This window comes from Penicillium crustosum (genome assembly GCF_028827405.1).
Source record: "Penicillium crustosum strain IBT 35664 chromosome Unknown utg000002l_segment0_segment0, whole genome shotgun sequence".
Classification (NCBI taxonomy): Eukaryota; Fungi; Ascomycota; class Eurotiomycetes; order Eurotiales; family Aspergillaceae; genus Penicillium; species Penicillium crustosum.
The window spans coordinates 5,089,930-5,106,394 of NW_026623123.1; the positions used below are offsets into that span (position 1 = coordinate 5,089,930).

General features: G+C 48.6%; 7 protein-coding genes across 7 annotated transcripts; 4 read left to right on the forward strand and 3 right to left on the reverse strand.

The window, feature by feature from the left end:
- Window positions 1-230: 230 nt before the first annotated feature.
- N7487_005430 (cytochrome b5 reductase family protein) lies at window positions 231-1,328 on the forward strand (the record flags this gene model as incomplete). Its single annotated transcript, XM_056873177.1, has 4 exons — window positions 231-235; window positions 285-418; window positions 495-1,120; window positions 1,179-1,328. 4 exons carry the CDS (start codon window positions 231-233, stop codon window positions 1,326-1,328), a joined length of 915 nt encoding a protein of 304 aa, XP_056730897.1.
- Window positions 1,329-2,020: 692 nt separating this feature from the next.
- Window positions 2,021-2,524, reverse strand: N7487_005431 (uncharacterized protein; the record flags this gene model as incomplete). Its single annotated transcript, XM_056873178.1, has 1 exon — window positions 2,021-2,524. One exon carries the CDS (start codon window positions 2,522-2,524, stop codon window positions 2,021-2,023), a length of 504 nt encoding a protein of 167 aa, XP_056730898.1.
- Window positions 2,525-3,015: 491 nt separating this feature from the next.
- Window positions 3,016-3,844, reverse strand: N7487_005432 (uncharacterized protein; the record flags this gene model as incomplete). The annotated part of the gene is made up of 5 exons (XM_056873179.1): window positions 3,016-3,076; window positions 3,182-3,255; window positions 3,310-3,423; window positions 3,489-3,558; window positions 3,639-3,844. 5 exons carry the CDS (start codon window positions 3,842-3,844, stop codon window positions 3,016-3,018), a joined length of 525 nt encoding a protein of 174 aa, XP_056730899.1.
- Window positions 3,845-4,998: 1,154 nt separating this feature from the next.
- On the forward strand, window positions 4,999-7,144 carry N7487_005433 (arginine--tRNA ligase; the record flags this gene model as incomplete). Its single annotated transcript, XM_056873180.1, has 4 exons — window positions 4,999-5,220; window positions 5,309-6,603; window positions 6,671-7,084; window positions 7,138-7,144. 4 exons carry the CDS (start codon window positions 4,999-5,001, stop codon window positions 7,142-7,144), a joined length of 1,938 nt encoding a protein of 645 aa, XP_056730900.1.
- A 707-nt stretch (window positions 7,145-7,851) lies between these two features.
- On the forward strand, window positions 7,852-10,162 carry N7487_005434 (putative ABC transporter; the record flags this gene model as incomplete). Its single annotated transcript, XM_056873181.1, has 8 exons — window positions 7,852-8,038; window positions 8,098-8,338; window positions 8,409-8,667; window positions 8,720-9,176; window positions 9,228-9,307; window positions 9,364-9,517; window positions 9,567-9,844; window positions 9,920-10,162. 8 exons carry the CDS (start codon window positions 7,852-7,854, stop codon window positions 10,160-10,162), a joined length of 1,899 nt encoding a protein of 632 aa, XP_056730901.1.
- Window positions 10,163-13,445: 3,283 nt separating this feature from the next.
- N7487_005435 (uncharacterized protein) lies at window positions 13,446-15,398 on the forward strand (the record flags this gene model as incomplete). Its single annotated transcript, XM_056873182.1, has 1 exon — window positions 13,446-15,398. One exon carries the CDS (start codon window positions 13,446-13,448, stop codon window positions 15,396-15,398), a length of 1,953 nt encoding a protein of 650 aa, XP_056730902.1.
- A 244-nt stretch (window positions 15,399-15,642) lies between these two features.
- Window positions 15,643-15,831, reverse strand: N7487_005436 (uncharacterized protein; the record flags this gene model as incomplete). Its single annotated transcript, XM_056873183.1, has 1 exon — window positions 15,643-15,831. One exon carries the CDS (start codon window positions 15,829-15,831, stop codon window positions 15,643-15,645), a length of 189 nt encoding a protein of 62 aa, XP_056730903.1.
- Between the last annotated feature and the right edge of the window lie 634 nt (window positions 15,832-16,465).

Consider the following 16,465-nt stretch of genomic DNA (forward strand, 5'->3'; position numbering starts at 1 on the left):
ACTATGTCCAATAAGTCCAATAACCCCGATAAGCCAAGTTCGAGAAGGAGTAAATGGAAAAGTCGGGGAAACGGTAACCCCAAAAGGTGGGAAATTCCGTTGGGCGGACTTAGCCCCCCTCATCTCTTTTTATCTTCCCTGTCTCCCGAGGTCTTCTCTTTTTCCCTTCTGCTTTTTATCGTAACTGTTTCTTTTTTTTCTTTTTGATACAGTCTCCGAGCTTTGTCATAATGAGGTGAGTTACTATTCTTCACCTTTTCATAGCAATGGCTGATTCCCCCAAGTCTCGCCACCATCGGCACGGCCCTCGCGCCCTCGGCCCTGCTCATCGCGGGTGTTTACGCCATTAAGCCCGAGTTTATCGCCTACGCAATCGCCGTGGCTGGAATTTTGGCTGGTTACTTGGTATTCAGCAACAGTGCGTGAATTCCCTTATATTCAAATATCGGCATGGTGAAGGAGCTGAAGGGCTGAACTGACCCTATTGATCGCAGAACCTCGCAAGGTCTTGAACCCCACTGAGTTCCAAAACTTCGTCCTTAAGGAGAAGAACGAGATCTCTCACAATGTCGCCATCTACCGTTTCGCCCTCCCCCGTTCCACCGATATCCTCGGCCTCCCCATCGGTCAGCACATCTCTCTCGCCGCTACTATCCCCGGCCAGCCCAAGGAGGTTGTTCGCTCTTACACCCCTATCTCCTCCGACAATGAGGCCGGATACTTCGATCTGCTCGTCAAGGCTTACCCCCAGGGTAACATCTCCAAGTATCTTACCGAGCTGAAGGTTGGCGACAACATGAAGGTCCGCGGTCCCAAGGGCGCCATGGTCTACACCCCCAACATGTGCCGCCACATTGGTATGATCTCCGGTGGCACTGGTATCACCCCCATGCTGCAGGTTATCAAGGCTATCATCCGCAACCGTCCCCGCAACGGTGGTAATGACACCACCAAGGTTGACCTGATCTTCGCCAACGTCAACCCCGAGGACATCTTGCTCAAGGACCAGCTCGAGGAGTTGGAGAAGGAGGACGATGGATTCCGCGTCTATTACGTTCTCAACAACCCTCCCGAGGGCTGGACCGGCGGTGTCGGCTTCGTGACTCCCGATATGATTAAGGTAAGTTGCATGCTGTGCTCGATTGTGCTACCTCGGTATTAATTAAACTTTCTTATAGGAGCGCCTGCCTGCCCCCGCTGCCGATGTTAAGATCTTCCTCTGTGGTCCCCCTCCCATGATCAGCGCCATGAAGAAGTCCACCGAGGCTCTTGGATACACCAAGGCCCGCCCCGTCAGCAAGCTGGAGGACCAGGTCTTCTGCTTCTAAGGGATTCGCTGCGAATCAACGAAAAGTTAGTGTTTTCGAACTTGACTCTGCCTTATATACATTTGAATTTGGCATAAAATAGCTTTGCCTGGCCGCGAAGCAGCATTTCTGTTTTGATGTATAACCTAGGGTTAGTGTGTCGTTAGACGTGTGAATAGACCCGAGCCTACAAGGGATTAAAAGATGTCCCCCGGGCTCGAACGCGTGGGATACCCCCTACATTTCGGTATCAATAAATACTACATTCCTAATCGACGTTAATGACTGTATAATTTTATCTCTATACCATCCGCCCTTATTTCCGCTATATGTGTACACTCGACGTCGGTCCAACAGCTTCACCTAGCATAACACTATAGTTACTCTTCCTGGGGTTGAATGGACACGCGGTTCGGTACGGAGTTTCGATGAACTTCTAGACCTGTTCTCAAGTGAAGCCAACATTTTTAGCAATTTTCATTAGCAATTAGCCCACCTGGATACCGGGTTTAAGGATTCCACGAATTAACAAGGTATAACTTCTAGCGGGGGCAATATCATGCTGCCCGCTACAACAGCTACATTGAAAATGACTCTTAGCTACTTATAATATCTAGGGGGCTCCTAAAGCTCTCAAACGTTGAACGATCACTGGAATTACGAAGCAAAACTAAGGACATGGAGATTGTATATGTATTCATTTCGCCAAAACACTAGGAGTCTTTACTAGTATCCCCACCAGCACCTTCACCCGTATCTTCACCAGCACCTTCAGTAGCATCCCCAGTATTTCCAGAAGTATCTTTAGCCCACCACTCCGGGTGCAGCATCCGATCGCACACATTCTCTCTACAACATTCTTTACCTTCATGATAAGGATTCCGATCAAATAGCAGTTCGCGGTTGATACTTGCATTCCCGTTCAGGATCTGGACCTTGTACCACTCCGCCAGTTGTAAAGCGTCGTCGAGAACTCCTCTTGTGCTTTTATGCGCTCTGGAAGCTGGTATCGAGATGCACCACCGAGATTTTCGATCCTTGGGCTCAAGAGTAATGGTGCATTTCCTCTCCCGGATACGTTCAATGATGAAGCAAATCAACGCTCCGTCGGTGCGAAGGTAAAACAGATCCCTTTTACTGAAGGTGATATTGACCCATTTGTTCAAAATGCTCTCATCCACACCATGGCCATGGTGGATGGTAATGTAATATGACATACCGATCAGCCCTCGAAGCCTATTAGATGCTCAAGGGCTGATATTTTGAAGATGGCGACACCGGCGGAGAGTGACTTCGTCGAGGTCTTTAGTCGCGAGATAATGTTGCTTTGTCGTTGAGCTGGATACTGGGGATTGAAGCCCAACAGATGCATGGGACTAGCCGGCTATAAAACATTATTCCGCGATGACATAGTACCTTGCATCTTTTGGTGAGAACAAAGGCATTATGTTTCAATCACATTATCAAAACTTTGATGTCTTTGATGAATGTGAATCAGGAGACAAAGATTTGAAGTCCATTTGTGGTGTTCATTGCTTTCTTTGCTTTGTTGCAATTCGACTAAGCCCCGTGATCTCTGGACATCATGCTCTTCTTTCTGAAGTGGCACTGGAGGCCAGAGCTGGTGGCGTTTAGATACATAAGAAAGAATCGACAAAGGAGTGGGCTAGGTACAGGTATCCCATCTTCGCCTCTCACATGATACTTTCTATGCCTGCTCGGTATTCTCGAGTGTAGGACGACCGCCTTGGGTGAGTTCGTAACTGACGCTACAAAGATAAACAGTCAGTAAAGCCCATAGAAACAGAAAGCGCGAATAGACTCACTATTCCCGATACAAAGAGCTAGTAGTATCGGAGTTAGCATGGAATCACGAATGGAGGAAATGCCGATAGACGTACACACGTAGCGATTCAACGCTAATGCCGGGATAGTAGTTGCCATGTTTCTTTTAAGCTGAATTAACATGAAGTATGTTGTGTTCAGTGTGTGTAGTACTCACCAGGTGATACTGGCGTATGTGTCGACGCACCATCGGGGCCGGGTTTCCAACCTTTGCCGACTTGTCAGTCTTCCACGGGCAGTAAGGGCATCGCTTTGCACAGTCCGGGATGAACTGAGTGGTAAATGTGTCAGTCAAATAAGCATAAATTGGAAATCTCAAACGCTCGAGAGCTTTACAAGAATAGCATGCTCGGCTGGCCAAGTGGTTTCAGAGTGCTCGGGGCAGTCGCAAAGCTTGGCGTTGGGACTGATATTATGTTAGCCAGGAGTACACATATGAGGTACACATGTTTGGGACGTGTTTGACACGTTAGGGTGAGTACTTACGCCCAGAATGTAGGCTCGATGGGACGAGAGCTTTGCCAGCAATCACCATGCGGCCACGAAGACACATCGGGGACAGCAGTCGCGATGCCAGTCTGGGCCTCATCGGGCTCGGCTTTGATTTGCAACGGAATTTCCATCAACTGGGCAAGCTGAGGATCCAGATTGGGATCGATGCTTGTGGCCAACAGCCACTCGTGGGAATCCATGGAGTCGTACCCTGTACGGGGCTGCTAGATCCCTGTGAATGTAAGTACTTCGTTGGTAAAAGGAAGGAAGAAAGAAGATAGATTACTACTGACAACGGAAATTGATGGGTGGGGGGTTGTCGCGCCGCAAGGTAGGAGTGAGAATCTGGATTGGAGGTGATTTCACGCCAGTACATTTCACTCCATGTGTTCCTACCCTCTCTGTACCGCCACCCCTAACGCACTTCTGACAAGTCCAAAGTGCCTGTGTAATTCCCGGCATTTTACAAGACTAAAGCCGTACGTCTTGTGTTGCATTTTAGTTCTAGAATCTAAACACTTGCTGAGTTCTCTATATCTTTGTCTTGCTAAAGAAATATAGAGACGCTGCTATGAGATGAGATGAAACTGCTAGAGTAGACATTTATTCAATGCACTTCAATAATATTCACAGTCATATTCAAAAGGTCTGTGGATATTCTCTCGTAATTCGTAATTGTAAGAGCCATAGAACTCTGTCTCCAAACAGCATTGAAAATTTGTACTACGCCGAAGAGTGATTGGACTTGCAGCTTGTGTCGAGACCAAGAGAAGTCGAGTATAGCCACACAATCCTCCCACTTTGGCTCATCACAATTGTCCTCTCAATAACGAGAGGCTTTGAAGACGTAGGCATTGACATGATCAATGTCAAGTAATCGATTGTATTAGGATCGTCCTGGATCATTCGCCAAGATGCGTGATAGTCTGCATGTCGAAGTTCAAGTTTGTCGTTGAAACTGTGTATTTGGTTTCTGAGAGTCACCAGGGATCAAGTAACCGATCTCGACATGTCAAAGTGATCTAACTCTCCTGTTGAGACCTATAGTTCAAGTAGGGTTTCAGTGGATCACGTTTAAAAGTGACGTCACAAGAATTGATAAGAGCCGAATAGCCACGTGACTCACCGCCCTCTTTGAGTCAGACCTCTTGAGTCAAAAAGGGAAGGGAAAAAGAAAAAGAAAAAGGCAAAAAAAAAAAAAAAAGATCCCCCGAGAGATTTCCCCCTCTTTATGGGTCATTGTCTAAGCGGGGCTCGGCGACTCACAGCCATTTTTTCTCCGTTGCGTTGCCCCTCTAAATCTTCGACTTTTCCGACTTTGATACGTGCATTCGGTACACGAGGATTCCCAATCATGTCCGCAGCTTCCCTTCCCGCCTCTGTTGAGGCTCTGTCGCTCCAATCCACAGCACAGAAGTCTCAGTTCGCTGGCTGCTTCCCAACACTGAACCCGATCGATATCTACCGCCAGCACATCGCAGAGGAGTTGAGCAAATCCTCTGGTATCGATGCTCAGAAGATCTACCCGCGCATTGCCTGGACCAGTACTTTGGACAAGGGTGACCTTTCATTGCCGGTATGTGGCGGCATGTGCCTTGCGCAATTCGCATGTTCTGCATGACTATGAGTCCCTGGACTAACAATATCTTGTTGCATATGATTAGGTCGCTTCTCTTCAGATTAAGCAAAACCCCGTGGAGCTTGCCAAGGATCTTGTCTCCAAGTTCCCCGCCTCCGACCTTATTCACCCTCCAACCCAGCTTGGTCCTCACATCCAGTTCTTCTGCAAGCCTCAGCCATTGACCAGCAATGTTCTTGGCCGTATCCTAAAGGAGAAGGCCGCCTATGGAACAAATGGTAACCAGGGTCAGAAGGACCCCTCCGACCCCTCTAAGGGCCAGAAAAAGATCATCATCGAGTTCTCGTCGCCCAACATTGCCAAGCCTTTCCACGCTGGTCATCTGCGCAGTACTATCATCGGTGGTTTCCTCGCCAATATCTACACTGTTATGGGATGGGACGTCATCAAAATGAACTACCTGGGTGACTGGGGTAAGCAGTATGGTCTGCTCGCCAACGGCTTCAAGGAATTCGGCAGTGAGGAAGCTCTTATCAAAGACCCTATCAACCACCTGTTCGATGTCTACGTCAAGATCAACCGTAATGTCAGCGAACAGGATGGACCTATCAAGGAGCTGAAGGAGCAGATCAAGGCGAAGAACGAGAAGAACGAGGACGTTGCTGAGCTCGAGGCACAGCTTGCCAAGCTTGTGGACGTGAGTGAGGACGAAAAGGCCCGTCGCTACTTCAAGAGTATGGAGGACGGTGACCCGGAGGCTCTTGCTCTCTGGCGCAAGTTCCGTGACCTCAGTATTGAGAAGTACAAGCAGACCTACGCTCGTCTCAACATTGACTTCGATGTTTACTCCGGTGAATCTCAGATCAAGTCCGAGAGCATGAGCGAGGCCTACAAGCTTATGGAGAAGGCCGGTGTCTCCGAGAAGTCTGAGGGTGCTGTTATCGTCGACTTCACCAAGCACGGTGCCAAGAAGCTGGGCAAGGCTATCATTGTCCGCAAGGATGGCACTCCTCTCTACCTGACCCGCGATATCGGTGCCATCACCGAGCGTGATAACGAGTACCACTTTGACAAGATGATCTACGTTGTCGCCGCTCAGCAGGATCTCCACCTGGCTCAGCTCTTCAAGGTCACTGAACTTATGGGCCACAAGGACCTGGCCTCTCGTTGCCAGCACATCAACTTCGGTATGGTCCGTGGTATGAGTACTCGTAAGGGTACCGTCAAGTTCTTGGATGACATCCTGCACGATGTTGGTGACAAGATGCACGAGGTCATGAAGAAGAACGAAGTCAAGTACTCACAGGTCGAGGATCCTGAAAAGACTGCTGATATTCTGGGTATCACCTCCGTTATGGTGCAAGACATGACTGGCAAGCGGTATGTACAGAGTGTTTCCCCCTCCTACTTCCGTCTATTAGTTTACTAACTGTATGTTCCTTTGTAGCATTAACGGCTATGACTTCAACCTGGATGCCATGACATCCTTCGAGGGTGACACCGGCCCATACCTGCAGTACGCTCACGCTCGTCTGTGCTCGATGACCCGCAAGTCCGAGTTGGACGTTGACGAGTTGGTCAACGCCAACTTCGATCTTTTGACCGAGCAGCACGCTGTCGACCTGGTCCGCCTCCTGGCCCAATGGCCCGACGTACTCCTGCAGACTGCCAAGACTCTTGAGCCCATCACTGTTCTCAGCTATCTGTTCCGTATGACACACATGTTGAGCTCTAGCTACGATGTTCTTAAGGTGATCGGTAGCGAGCCCGATGTCAAGCAGGCGCGTATGGCATTGTATGCCTCGGCCCGCCAAGTTCTGAACAACGGCATGCGCGTTCTTGGTCTCAGCCCTGTTCAGCGGTTAGTCTTTCCCACTCTTGTTGAAAAAGCGATCGCTGACTCATCCAATCTAGTATGTAAATCTGGCTTATACGCTCGATTTTGCTTACTTTTCTGTGTGGTATTTTCACTCGGTATTCCTCAAAGACTGGTGTCTTTGGTATACATTGATTTTAATTTAGTTGCATTGGGCGCCAAGAGCGGGACGAATAAAAATGGCATTCTGCTTCTTCTTTTAACGAAATATTTCTTAGATCTCCCCTTTAATGTTTTCTTTTCTTTTCTTTTCTTTTCTTTTATTTGCTTTTTTTAACGCCGGAATTGTTAAGAAAAAGAATAGTGGCCGATCCCCGACGGGGATCGGTGTTTGGACCCCGTCCACATATCTTACAACCCTTACGCTGCACCCCACATGCCAGAAGCACTATTGTTTGTGGAATCTTTATCTGGGGAATTTTATCTACGCTTATGACTTTTCTCCCGGCCCGTTATCCAGTAAAGGACGGCGTCTCTCGGGGAATCGGGGACCATCAGATATCTTATGTCAGCTCGGGCTCAAGTCTCAAAGATGAGCCCTATATTCAGCCTTAGTCGGGGACCACCCCGGACACGTAAGAAGGCCTTTGTCCACGGGTCTCGACGCTAGACAGGGATTTGTAAGTCCGTGGGTCTGGGTACATGTAATATAGGCGTGTTTGAAATTATAAAACCTGAGCCTGCGAACCTGGACGTGGCTTGCATTCCAATTCTCTCGTATCTGCTGTAAACCTTCTACATTATCTTGCAGCATGGGCAATCCCTCATCCTTGAACGCACCCAGGTCCCCGGACCTGGAGCGAAATGACAGCGGGCACTTCTTGATGAACGAGACCGTTCGGAATTTCTCGTGGCAAGGATTAACGGTTACCGTCAAGGATCAGGAAACAAAAAAATCCCGCGATCTGATCAATGATATCAGCGGTGATGTGCAGCATGGTTTGTTATCCTTGTCCATGATCTATATCAAGATTTTCATATTGATGCGCGTTATACAGGGGAGCTCGTTGCCCTAATGGGCCCATCAGGCTGCGGCAAGACAACACTACTCAACGTGCTTGCTCGGCGTGCTGCGTCAGCTGGTGCAAAGGTTCGCGGGGAGAACTACGTGAATGATGCACAAATGGACTCGAGGAATTTCCAGCGGGTGACCTCGTACGTCGAGCAGGAAGATGTGTTGATCGGGTCGTTGACGGTACAGGAGACATTGAAGTTTGCGGCGGATCTGTCGTTGCCCAGGTATGTCGGGTTGGAATAACAGCCGTCTAATCTCATATACATTCTAATACTTACCACTTCTATCTACAAGCTCTGTGTCGAAACGCCAACGAATGGACCGGATCCGGACGCTTTTGGATGCATTCGGTATCCAGAACCAGGCAAACACGTTGGTTGGCACCCCGATCCGGAAAGGTATTAGTGGTGGTCAAAAGCGACGCGTGAGTGTGGCCAGCCAGCTCATCACGAATCCAAGGATTTTGTTCTTGGATGAGCCCACAAGCGGTCTAGACTCGACTGCCAGTTTTGAGGTTATGTCATATGCAAAGGAGCTTGCGCGGGCCAATAATGTACGTTCATATCAGATGGGTTTTTTGTTGTTGCTAACATTAGTCATGATAGCTTCTCATCATTGCGAGTATCCACCAACCATCCACCACGACGTTTAAGCTCTTTGATAAGCTGCTGCTTCTCTCGGCAGGAAGAACATGCTATTTTGGGCCAATCTCAGCTGTGGATAGCTACTTCAGTGGCATTGGCCATCCAATCCCAGCGCAAACAAACCCTGCTGAATTTATCTTGGATACTGTTAGTTCTGATTTTGCCAGCTCGAAGGACTCGGGAGAGGACCGAGTCGAGCTCATTCAAACTGCTTGGGCAAACTCAAATGAGGCAAAATCACTAACAAGAGATGTATCTGAGCGAGTACACTCGGCAGAGAAGCTTGCCAACAAAGACTCCGTGGAAGAAAACACTCGACCGGGAGCGTTTTCAATTACTATAGCTCTGCTACATCGCTCATTTGTCAAATCTTACCGCGATGTCATTGCTTATGGAATCCGGATCGCGATGTATCTTGGTAAGAATCACCATGCTTCTTTTAAAGGTTACTGGGACTAATGTGGCATAGGATTGGCTATCATGATGGGCACAGTGTGGCTACGTCTCCATCCATCCCAGGACTACATACAGCCGTTCATCAATGCCATTGTGAGTCTTACACATAGGTAAAATTAAAAGCATACCAATACTGACATGGGATATAGTTCTTTGGCTCCGCGTTCATGTCTTTCATGGCGGTGGCATACGTCCCCGCGTTCCTGGAAGACCGGGCAACTTTCACCAAAGAGCGAGCCAACGGACTATATGGTGTAACACCATTCATGGTCTCAAACTTTCTCATTGGGCTTCCCTACCTGTGTATGTACTCATCACTTCCTGCCACATGCCTACTCTCTAACATGTCCAGTTTTGATATCCATCCTCTTCTCCATCGTCTCATACTGGCTGTCTAATTTCCAACCAACGGCAGAAGCATTCTTCACCTGGGTGATGTGGATATTCCTCGACCTTGTAGCGGCCGAATCCCTCGTGGTCCTCGTGACATCCATATTCCCGAATTTTGTAATCTCCTTGGCGCTTGTCGCCTTTGCAAATGGCCTTTGGATGAGTGTCGGAGGGTTTATGGTCACGCAGAAGATTCTCAATCCGTTTTGGAAATATGTGTTCCACTACATCGATTACCAGGTATGCCGATGCACTGCTATCAGATGTTTAATTTCTTGTCAGAGTGATCACTAACTGGTTTGGCATTTGTTATAGGCTTATGTCTTTCAGGGTATGATGGTCAATGAGTTTTCCGAAAGGAATTACTCGTGTGGTTCCGATTGCCGGTGCATGTGGTCTACTGACCTGGAGGATCAATGTCTCATTCGGGGCACCGGAGTGCTAGAATCGTATGGGTATTCCACTGGTCAGACGGGGAAATGGGTTGGAATTCTTCTGGGCATCATTGCGGGATATCGAGTCCTTGGATGGATTGCTCTGTATCTGCGCAGGAATTAGGAGGCCGAGGACCTAGACCTGCCTTAAGGATACCCCCGGTGTCATTGGGCTATCGGTTCGAAATATTGGTACGGACTGGAGTGTTGCATTAGATTTATCTTTGTGGATATTTAACAAGTTAGTTAGACATGATTGATACAAAATTTTTCGTTTTGAAAAAAAATCACACTTGCTTTCACCTGGCCGAGGTTCGGGGAGCTTAATCCGAAAGGGCAGCCGCCTCTGCCCCATTACCCTGAAGAGACGCCACAATCCCCAATCGAGCAAGCTGCTGTAGATTCCGTGGAACATTAGTAGCACGCTGGTCTTGAAGTATAGCTATGGGAACACTTGACTTACATGAATGTTGTCTTTCGTACGACATCAGACAATCCTAATTGCCCATCGCGTATCGAAGCCCTTCCCAGGGTATACATCGCCGTCATGAAAAAAAGGCTATCTGGAACTAACGAATCATGTCATCTAGAAATAAAAATGGGGCAATGCGATCAACATGCAAGTCATGTATACCGATGTACGATGTACACGAACCTTCGATCATGTTTCCGAATGTTCTCTTCCTCCACTTAAGACCCTGGTGGAAGCCCTTAGAACCGAGAAAGGAATAGAGCTGAACTCATTTCCCTCATACCCATCGTCGGAACGCCGTTTATCTGTAATTATGAAAGAGCGGTGAAGACGTCGACCTCGAGGAGCTGATGCCATCTCGCAAAACGAAGCAAGGGGGTGGTTCCCTTGACCTCTTTGTCGCTCCCCGAGATAAATTAATAAATCACTGGCAACAGATGTCAACGTGATCGCACTACAAATTTGATATGCGAGGAAAGCTTATTGACTGTTTTGCCATGCGATCCAAATTCAGACATTTCCCGGTGCGCACAGCATTTTCCTAGTACTCCCGGGGCCGATGCGAAGGTCTAAAATTGTCCCCATCAAAGGTGTCACTGTAGAGGGAAGTGGAAAGACAATACTGGAGCCGCATGGAGATCCTTAGTTATATTTGGAGCGGAGCCCTTTTCCTGATTCGATCTTTCAGATCTTTCAGCCCCTCGACCTGAAGATATCCACTCCGGTCCGATATAACATTTTGATCAGCTCGGAATACACAGCCAGGGTCCATAGCATTTAGGATGTTATCGGCTACGTTGTATAGATTGTGTTGGGTCATTTCTAGTTCTAATGTTGTCATTCCCACACGTGCGGAGTGAGAATTGCACGAACTTCATCTAAGGACGCAAGGGATGTGAAGGAATCCACAATGGCAATGATAGACCGTCCGTGCTGCATGTCATACCGATCTAGCCAGTTCTGCTTGCCGAGAGAAGGTTTCGGCCATTTAGTTCCTCACTAGTACGATATAGGGTTCCTTGTATGGAGTACTTCAAAACTTGTACAAGTACATGTTGACCTTGAACCGATGGCACATTCCAAGATCGTCACAGGTTTCCCACCAGTGTGAGTCACGAATGAAAAAGTATGCAGGCGGAGAAGAGACAACGTCCAAAGATATCCTGCCACATGGACGAGGGGGGGGCTCTGACGACGAATGCCATGCAGTGCTCAGTCCCTTTTCTACGTCTAGTGCCGTTTGACATCGGTTTTTTCTATGGTAAAAGTAAACCTGACTCGCTCCACAGTGGCGATTCTGCCAGGCTTGGTGGTCGACACACACACACACACACACACACACAGGCATCTGCCTACATCGTACATACTATGAGTGAGTAGCAGGTGTGGTAGGAGTTACCTTAGCAATTCTGAGTTGCAGCCTAGATTGCAGGGTGTCATCCCCACCGACTTTTTCCCGTGTATTGGATACATTGTCATTGTTTTTGAGGCCCTATGTTGACCACGAAAATGGAAATGAAATGATCAAACGATCGGAGCGAAGGATAAACCGAGTTTCCCGGCAACCGAGCGATAACCGATTTTTAGCCAGAGGAACCTGTTCCTTTTTAATTGACAGGGAAGACCCTTTACGGCGGAGGCGATCATTGGGCCGCAAAGCCGGTTGGGCGTTATGGGTGGGATGCAGTTTAGGGAGAAATAGGAATGTACAATCTCCATATTTAGCAAAATCCATTCACACACGGGAAATCCAAAGGGAATAATAAGGGAAGGAAGTAAAAAAAGAAGTAAATAAGTAAATAAAGATAAGAGTAAAAAAAAGTCAAGGCCAACAACCATGGATACCTAGGAGTCAAACCAAGGATTTCCCCTCCAGCGGGTCCCGAGCTTAAAAGTAAATAAATACATACCTAAAACAATACATACAACACTGGAACAACACTGGAACATTGAAGTAGTCGAATGAACTATATTATACTAAATACTATACGGAGTATGGAATACAATAATATATATATGATAAAACTCTGGTATTCGAACTAAATAGATAAAAAGACATATAGATATATAGATAAAAAAATATTGATGACGCTGTCCCCCACTTTCTTCTCTTTTTTTCCCTTTTGTGTTGGGTACCGAGAGCCTCTTCGTGAAACTTTTTTGGGATTTTTCTTTTCCTTCTTTTCCGTTTTTTTTTTTTTTTTTCTTAACCCTGTGCCCTGTTCCTTCGGGTGTTTACTCTTCCTTTCTCTTTTCTCTTTCCTTTTATTCTACAACATATACTCCTCTCCTCTTTTTTTTTTCTAGATCTCTCTCTGTCTCTCTCTCTTCCCTTTAGATATCAATCAAGATCACCCCTCACTTCGTTTTTTTTTATCGCTGCCCATCGACTCCACTCCCCCCACTGGGTTCTAAGACCGTCAGGCAGAGGATCCTAAATTCTCAACCCAACCTCTGCAGCTGCAGTACGCTCCACCACTCATCGTCTGCCAGAGAGGTCATTTTCTATTTTCTTCTCTCTTTCTTTGACCCAACGCTTCCGCCCGACTCTTAGCCTAACATCCCACTTCGATGGAGACATTGCGATCTGAAAAGTACCATCTCGCTCTCTCCGCTTGACAGAACCTATCGCCCGTCGCCTGCCATCGCCCGCTGCGATCGGCAGGTCCGCTTACTTGTTTGAGTGGCCCGCTTGGGTTGGGCACTGGGGAGAAGAGAAAGAAAAAAAAAAGGAAGCCCATTTTGTCAGATCTACGGGGTTGAGGGGAAGAATAATATCCATTCTGACTCATCGTGAAAGGGGAGCAGTGGCTTGCTGTAAGTCGAATATCTCTGGAGCCCTGTGGGAGCCACCCACGTCGCCCTTGTCGGAAACGGGACCAACCCTGTTTTTTTAAATTTTTTTCAGACACCCGATTGCCTTGCAGCCCACATAATGGCCAGTAAGGGCCCCCGGCCTGCCTGCGTCGAAGATTACGACGAAGAACACCACGCCATCCTACCCGACACTAGGCTTTCTGCCAATATTGCTGCCAATACAGCTGCCAAAATATCCTCCAGGTTGGAAAGATTCCAGGAGCCGCTGATCGACGCCGCCAGTGACTCAGGTTATTCTAGTCGCACCGCCGCTACGGTTAATAGCACCCAATCTGGGCCGTCGGGCGGAAAAAGTCCTCCGATCCCTCATAAGCTGGACGCCCCCAAGCGTAACGACCTCGCAAGGAAAAGTTCAACCAGAGAACGCAAGGACAAAGAACGAACACGACCCTCGCGCGAAGAGAAGATGGTTGGTGCCTATCCGGGCGCTGCCCATCACACTCACGTGCCCCGGTCGTCGTCCAAGTCCCGTCGAGAATCCTCCCATGCCCGCCAATATCACCACGATGTTTACTACGATTACGGTACTCAATACCATCAATCAGCCCCGGTTGGGCATCGACAAAGCGAATATTCCTACTACCAGCCACGTCCACCAGTCCCAGAATACTCATCCTCCCCGCACAACGGTCGATATCCGGCCGTCATAGAGAACATTCACGTCAGTCACCCTGGCCGACCCAGTCGCTCCAATTCATATCACACCTACCACCCAGACGGACGGCCCATGAGTTTCCACGGTATGCCACATGGAATGAGTTCAGGAATGCCGTCTCCAATGTACCCCCAGCACGGATACGATCATGGCCCTCCACCAGCCAGTTCAGCGTACATGCACCAATACTCGTCATCTCCATACGGACAAAGCTCCTACTACGCCCCATCAGCCTCGGACTATCCCCCATCGGAGTATCCACGAGAGCGGTCTCGGTCCCGGGAGCCATCACGCCGTCGGTCCTCATCTATCTATACTGCCCCCAACCCCCCACCCATGGACTCTGGGTCGTATGCACCATGGTATGATGAAGAGCCTATGGAACACTATTCCTCCCGGGAAATCCGTGAAGTCCGTGAACGTCCTCCTACAAGACACCAGGAACAGGATGAAGACTACTATCGGATGCCACCCCCAGGAGCAAAGCCCAAGCCCAGGCCGCAAATCCACCAGGCTAAGCGACCAGAGCGGTCAGAGCCACCACGGAAAATGCATCCCTCTGCCGGTATGGTCCCCTCTCAACGTCGCCCATCCAGAGGCATGGACAGAGGAGGTAGAGACATAGACCGAGATATAGACCGCATGGAAATGCCGGAACTTGCAGCTGCCTTGCCAGTGATTCAGGATCGCTCCCATCGTCGAATGTCAAGGGACGCCCCGTTGCCAGAGAGAACCCATAGCCTACGAGATCACCGACGATCAACATCCTACCAGGATGATCGACGGTCTGCTCAGGTGGCCGTGGCGAGCTCTCGGCGGCGGAGGCCAACCGAGTACTACTACGAAGAACCATCCAGCGCCGGCGGCGACCTCGAAGACCGTGAGCGCGAAGCTGAGAACTACCAAGCAGCCCGATCCGGCCGAACCTCAACAGCTGCGCTGCCTCTCTCCACAGAGGCCTTGCTCCCTGCCAAAGCGTCTCACCGCAACGGCAACGGGAGCGAGAGCGGCAGCCAGAATAGTCGGTCGAGCCGCGGCAGTGCCACACCCTCACGGAAGGAGGAAGACAAGAACATGACCCTCACGTTGAACGGATTCCAAATTGGATTTACATCTGAAGCAGTTGCAGGAAAATCTATTAACATTCGTGCCGGGGATACCGGGGCCGTTCGGTTGAACATCGGCGGCCCACGGCCACCCAAGCAGCATGTGAACGGTACCAGCTCTGATTACGCAGGCGGCTCCAGCCGTCGGGAACTTGAAGATGTGGTGCGGCGTCCCCGGGATGGTGGGCGGTCTGAACGATCTAGTCGTCGAGACAGCCAGTCAGCCTACGGGACTACTCGCTACCACTGACCTTGTTATCCGCCCTGTTAGATGTTGACCTTTTTTTTGTGTGTTTCTGTTTTTCATGGTTAGGTATATTTTTGTTGTGATTCCATTTTGTGTCTGCATAGCCGTTTGTGGCTGGCCTTGTTTGTTTGCCAAAAGTTTCGATTGCCTCGGGTATGTTGCGGGGGTTTTTTTTCTTTCTTTCTTTCTTTCTTTCTTTCTTCTTCGGGACCGGGTGCTTGTGCAACAAAAAAACAATGGTGATTACCTAAAGCGAGACCCTCTTGGGCGACTTGGGGAACATGCTGGACTTTGTCATGAGGTCTAGAGTTGCCTGTTGCCCAAGAGGCTCGCTAAAATGGGAGGAATTTTTGTATGTGATTCCATTCGCAACTGCTGTCTCGATTTTCTTTTTATGTTTGTGTGCTTGGGCAAAATGGTCGGGCACGAACCCCATGATGATGTGTTTGTTATGGCGATATGATTGTACGATTCTGATGACCTGCAATGACAAGTCTGATGTGCTTTACTTTCTGATGTCTTCTTTTTGTCAGCGTTCCGTGTATAGCCTTTCTTGTTGGGTCTGTGTCTTTCTCCCCGGTTACTTTGTTCGCGACTCCGAGTGGCGGAGAGAGATTATACCCATATCTGTTTACTTGTCATGTCTCAACAGGTCATCTTTTTCTTTGGCCATATCTATGATTTTATGTTGTCTTGTTGGTATTTTGGTTCCGTTGGGAGCCTCGTAGTTTTCCTGTTTTTTGGGCTTTTTTATCGATTCGGTTGATTTTTGCAGTTTCGCTTGATCTCCTTGTCTGTTTTATCGCCCATTGGTCTTGATCCTTTTTCCTGATTTTGCTGTTTAGTTGGTTTTGATACCCCGCAAGCTGTCTGGGCGCGATCACAGCTTTCGACCCTGTATGCCTCTCTCAGAGGCTTCCAGCGGGTGGCATTTGTCGACTTGATATAATTGATCCATAATTAAATCCATGTTAAAACGCCATGTTTCAGATCTAAGTAGAAGTCAAATGTGATCGACTCTTTTTATAGATCGACCCACGGGTGGCCCAACTCTACCCGTCCACGGACCC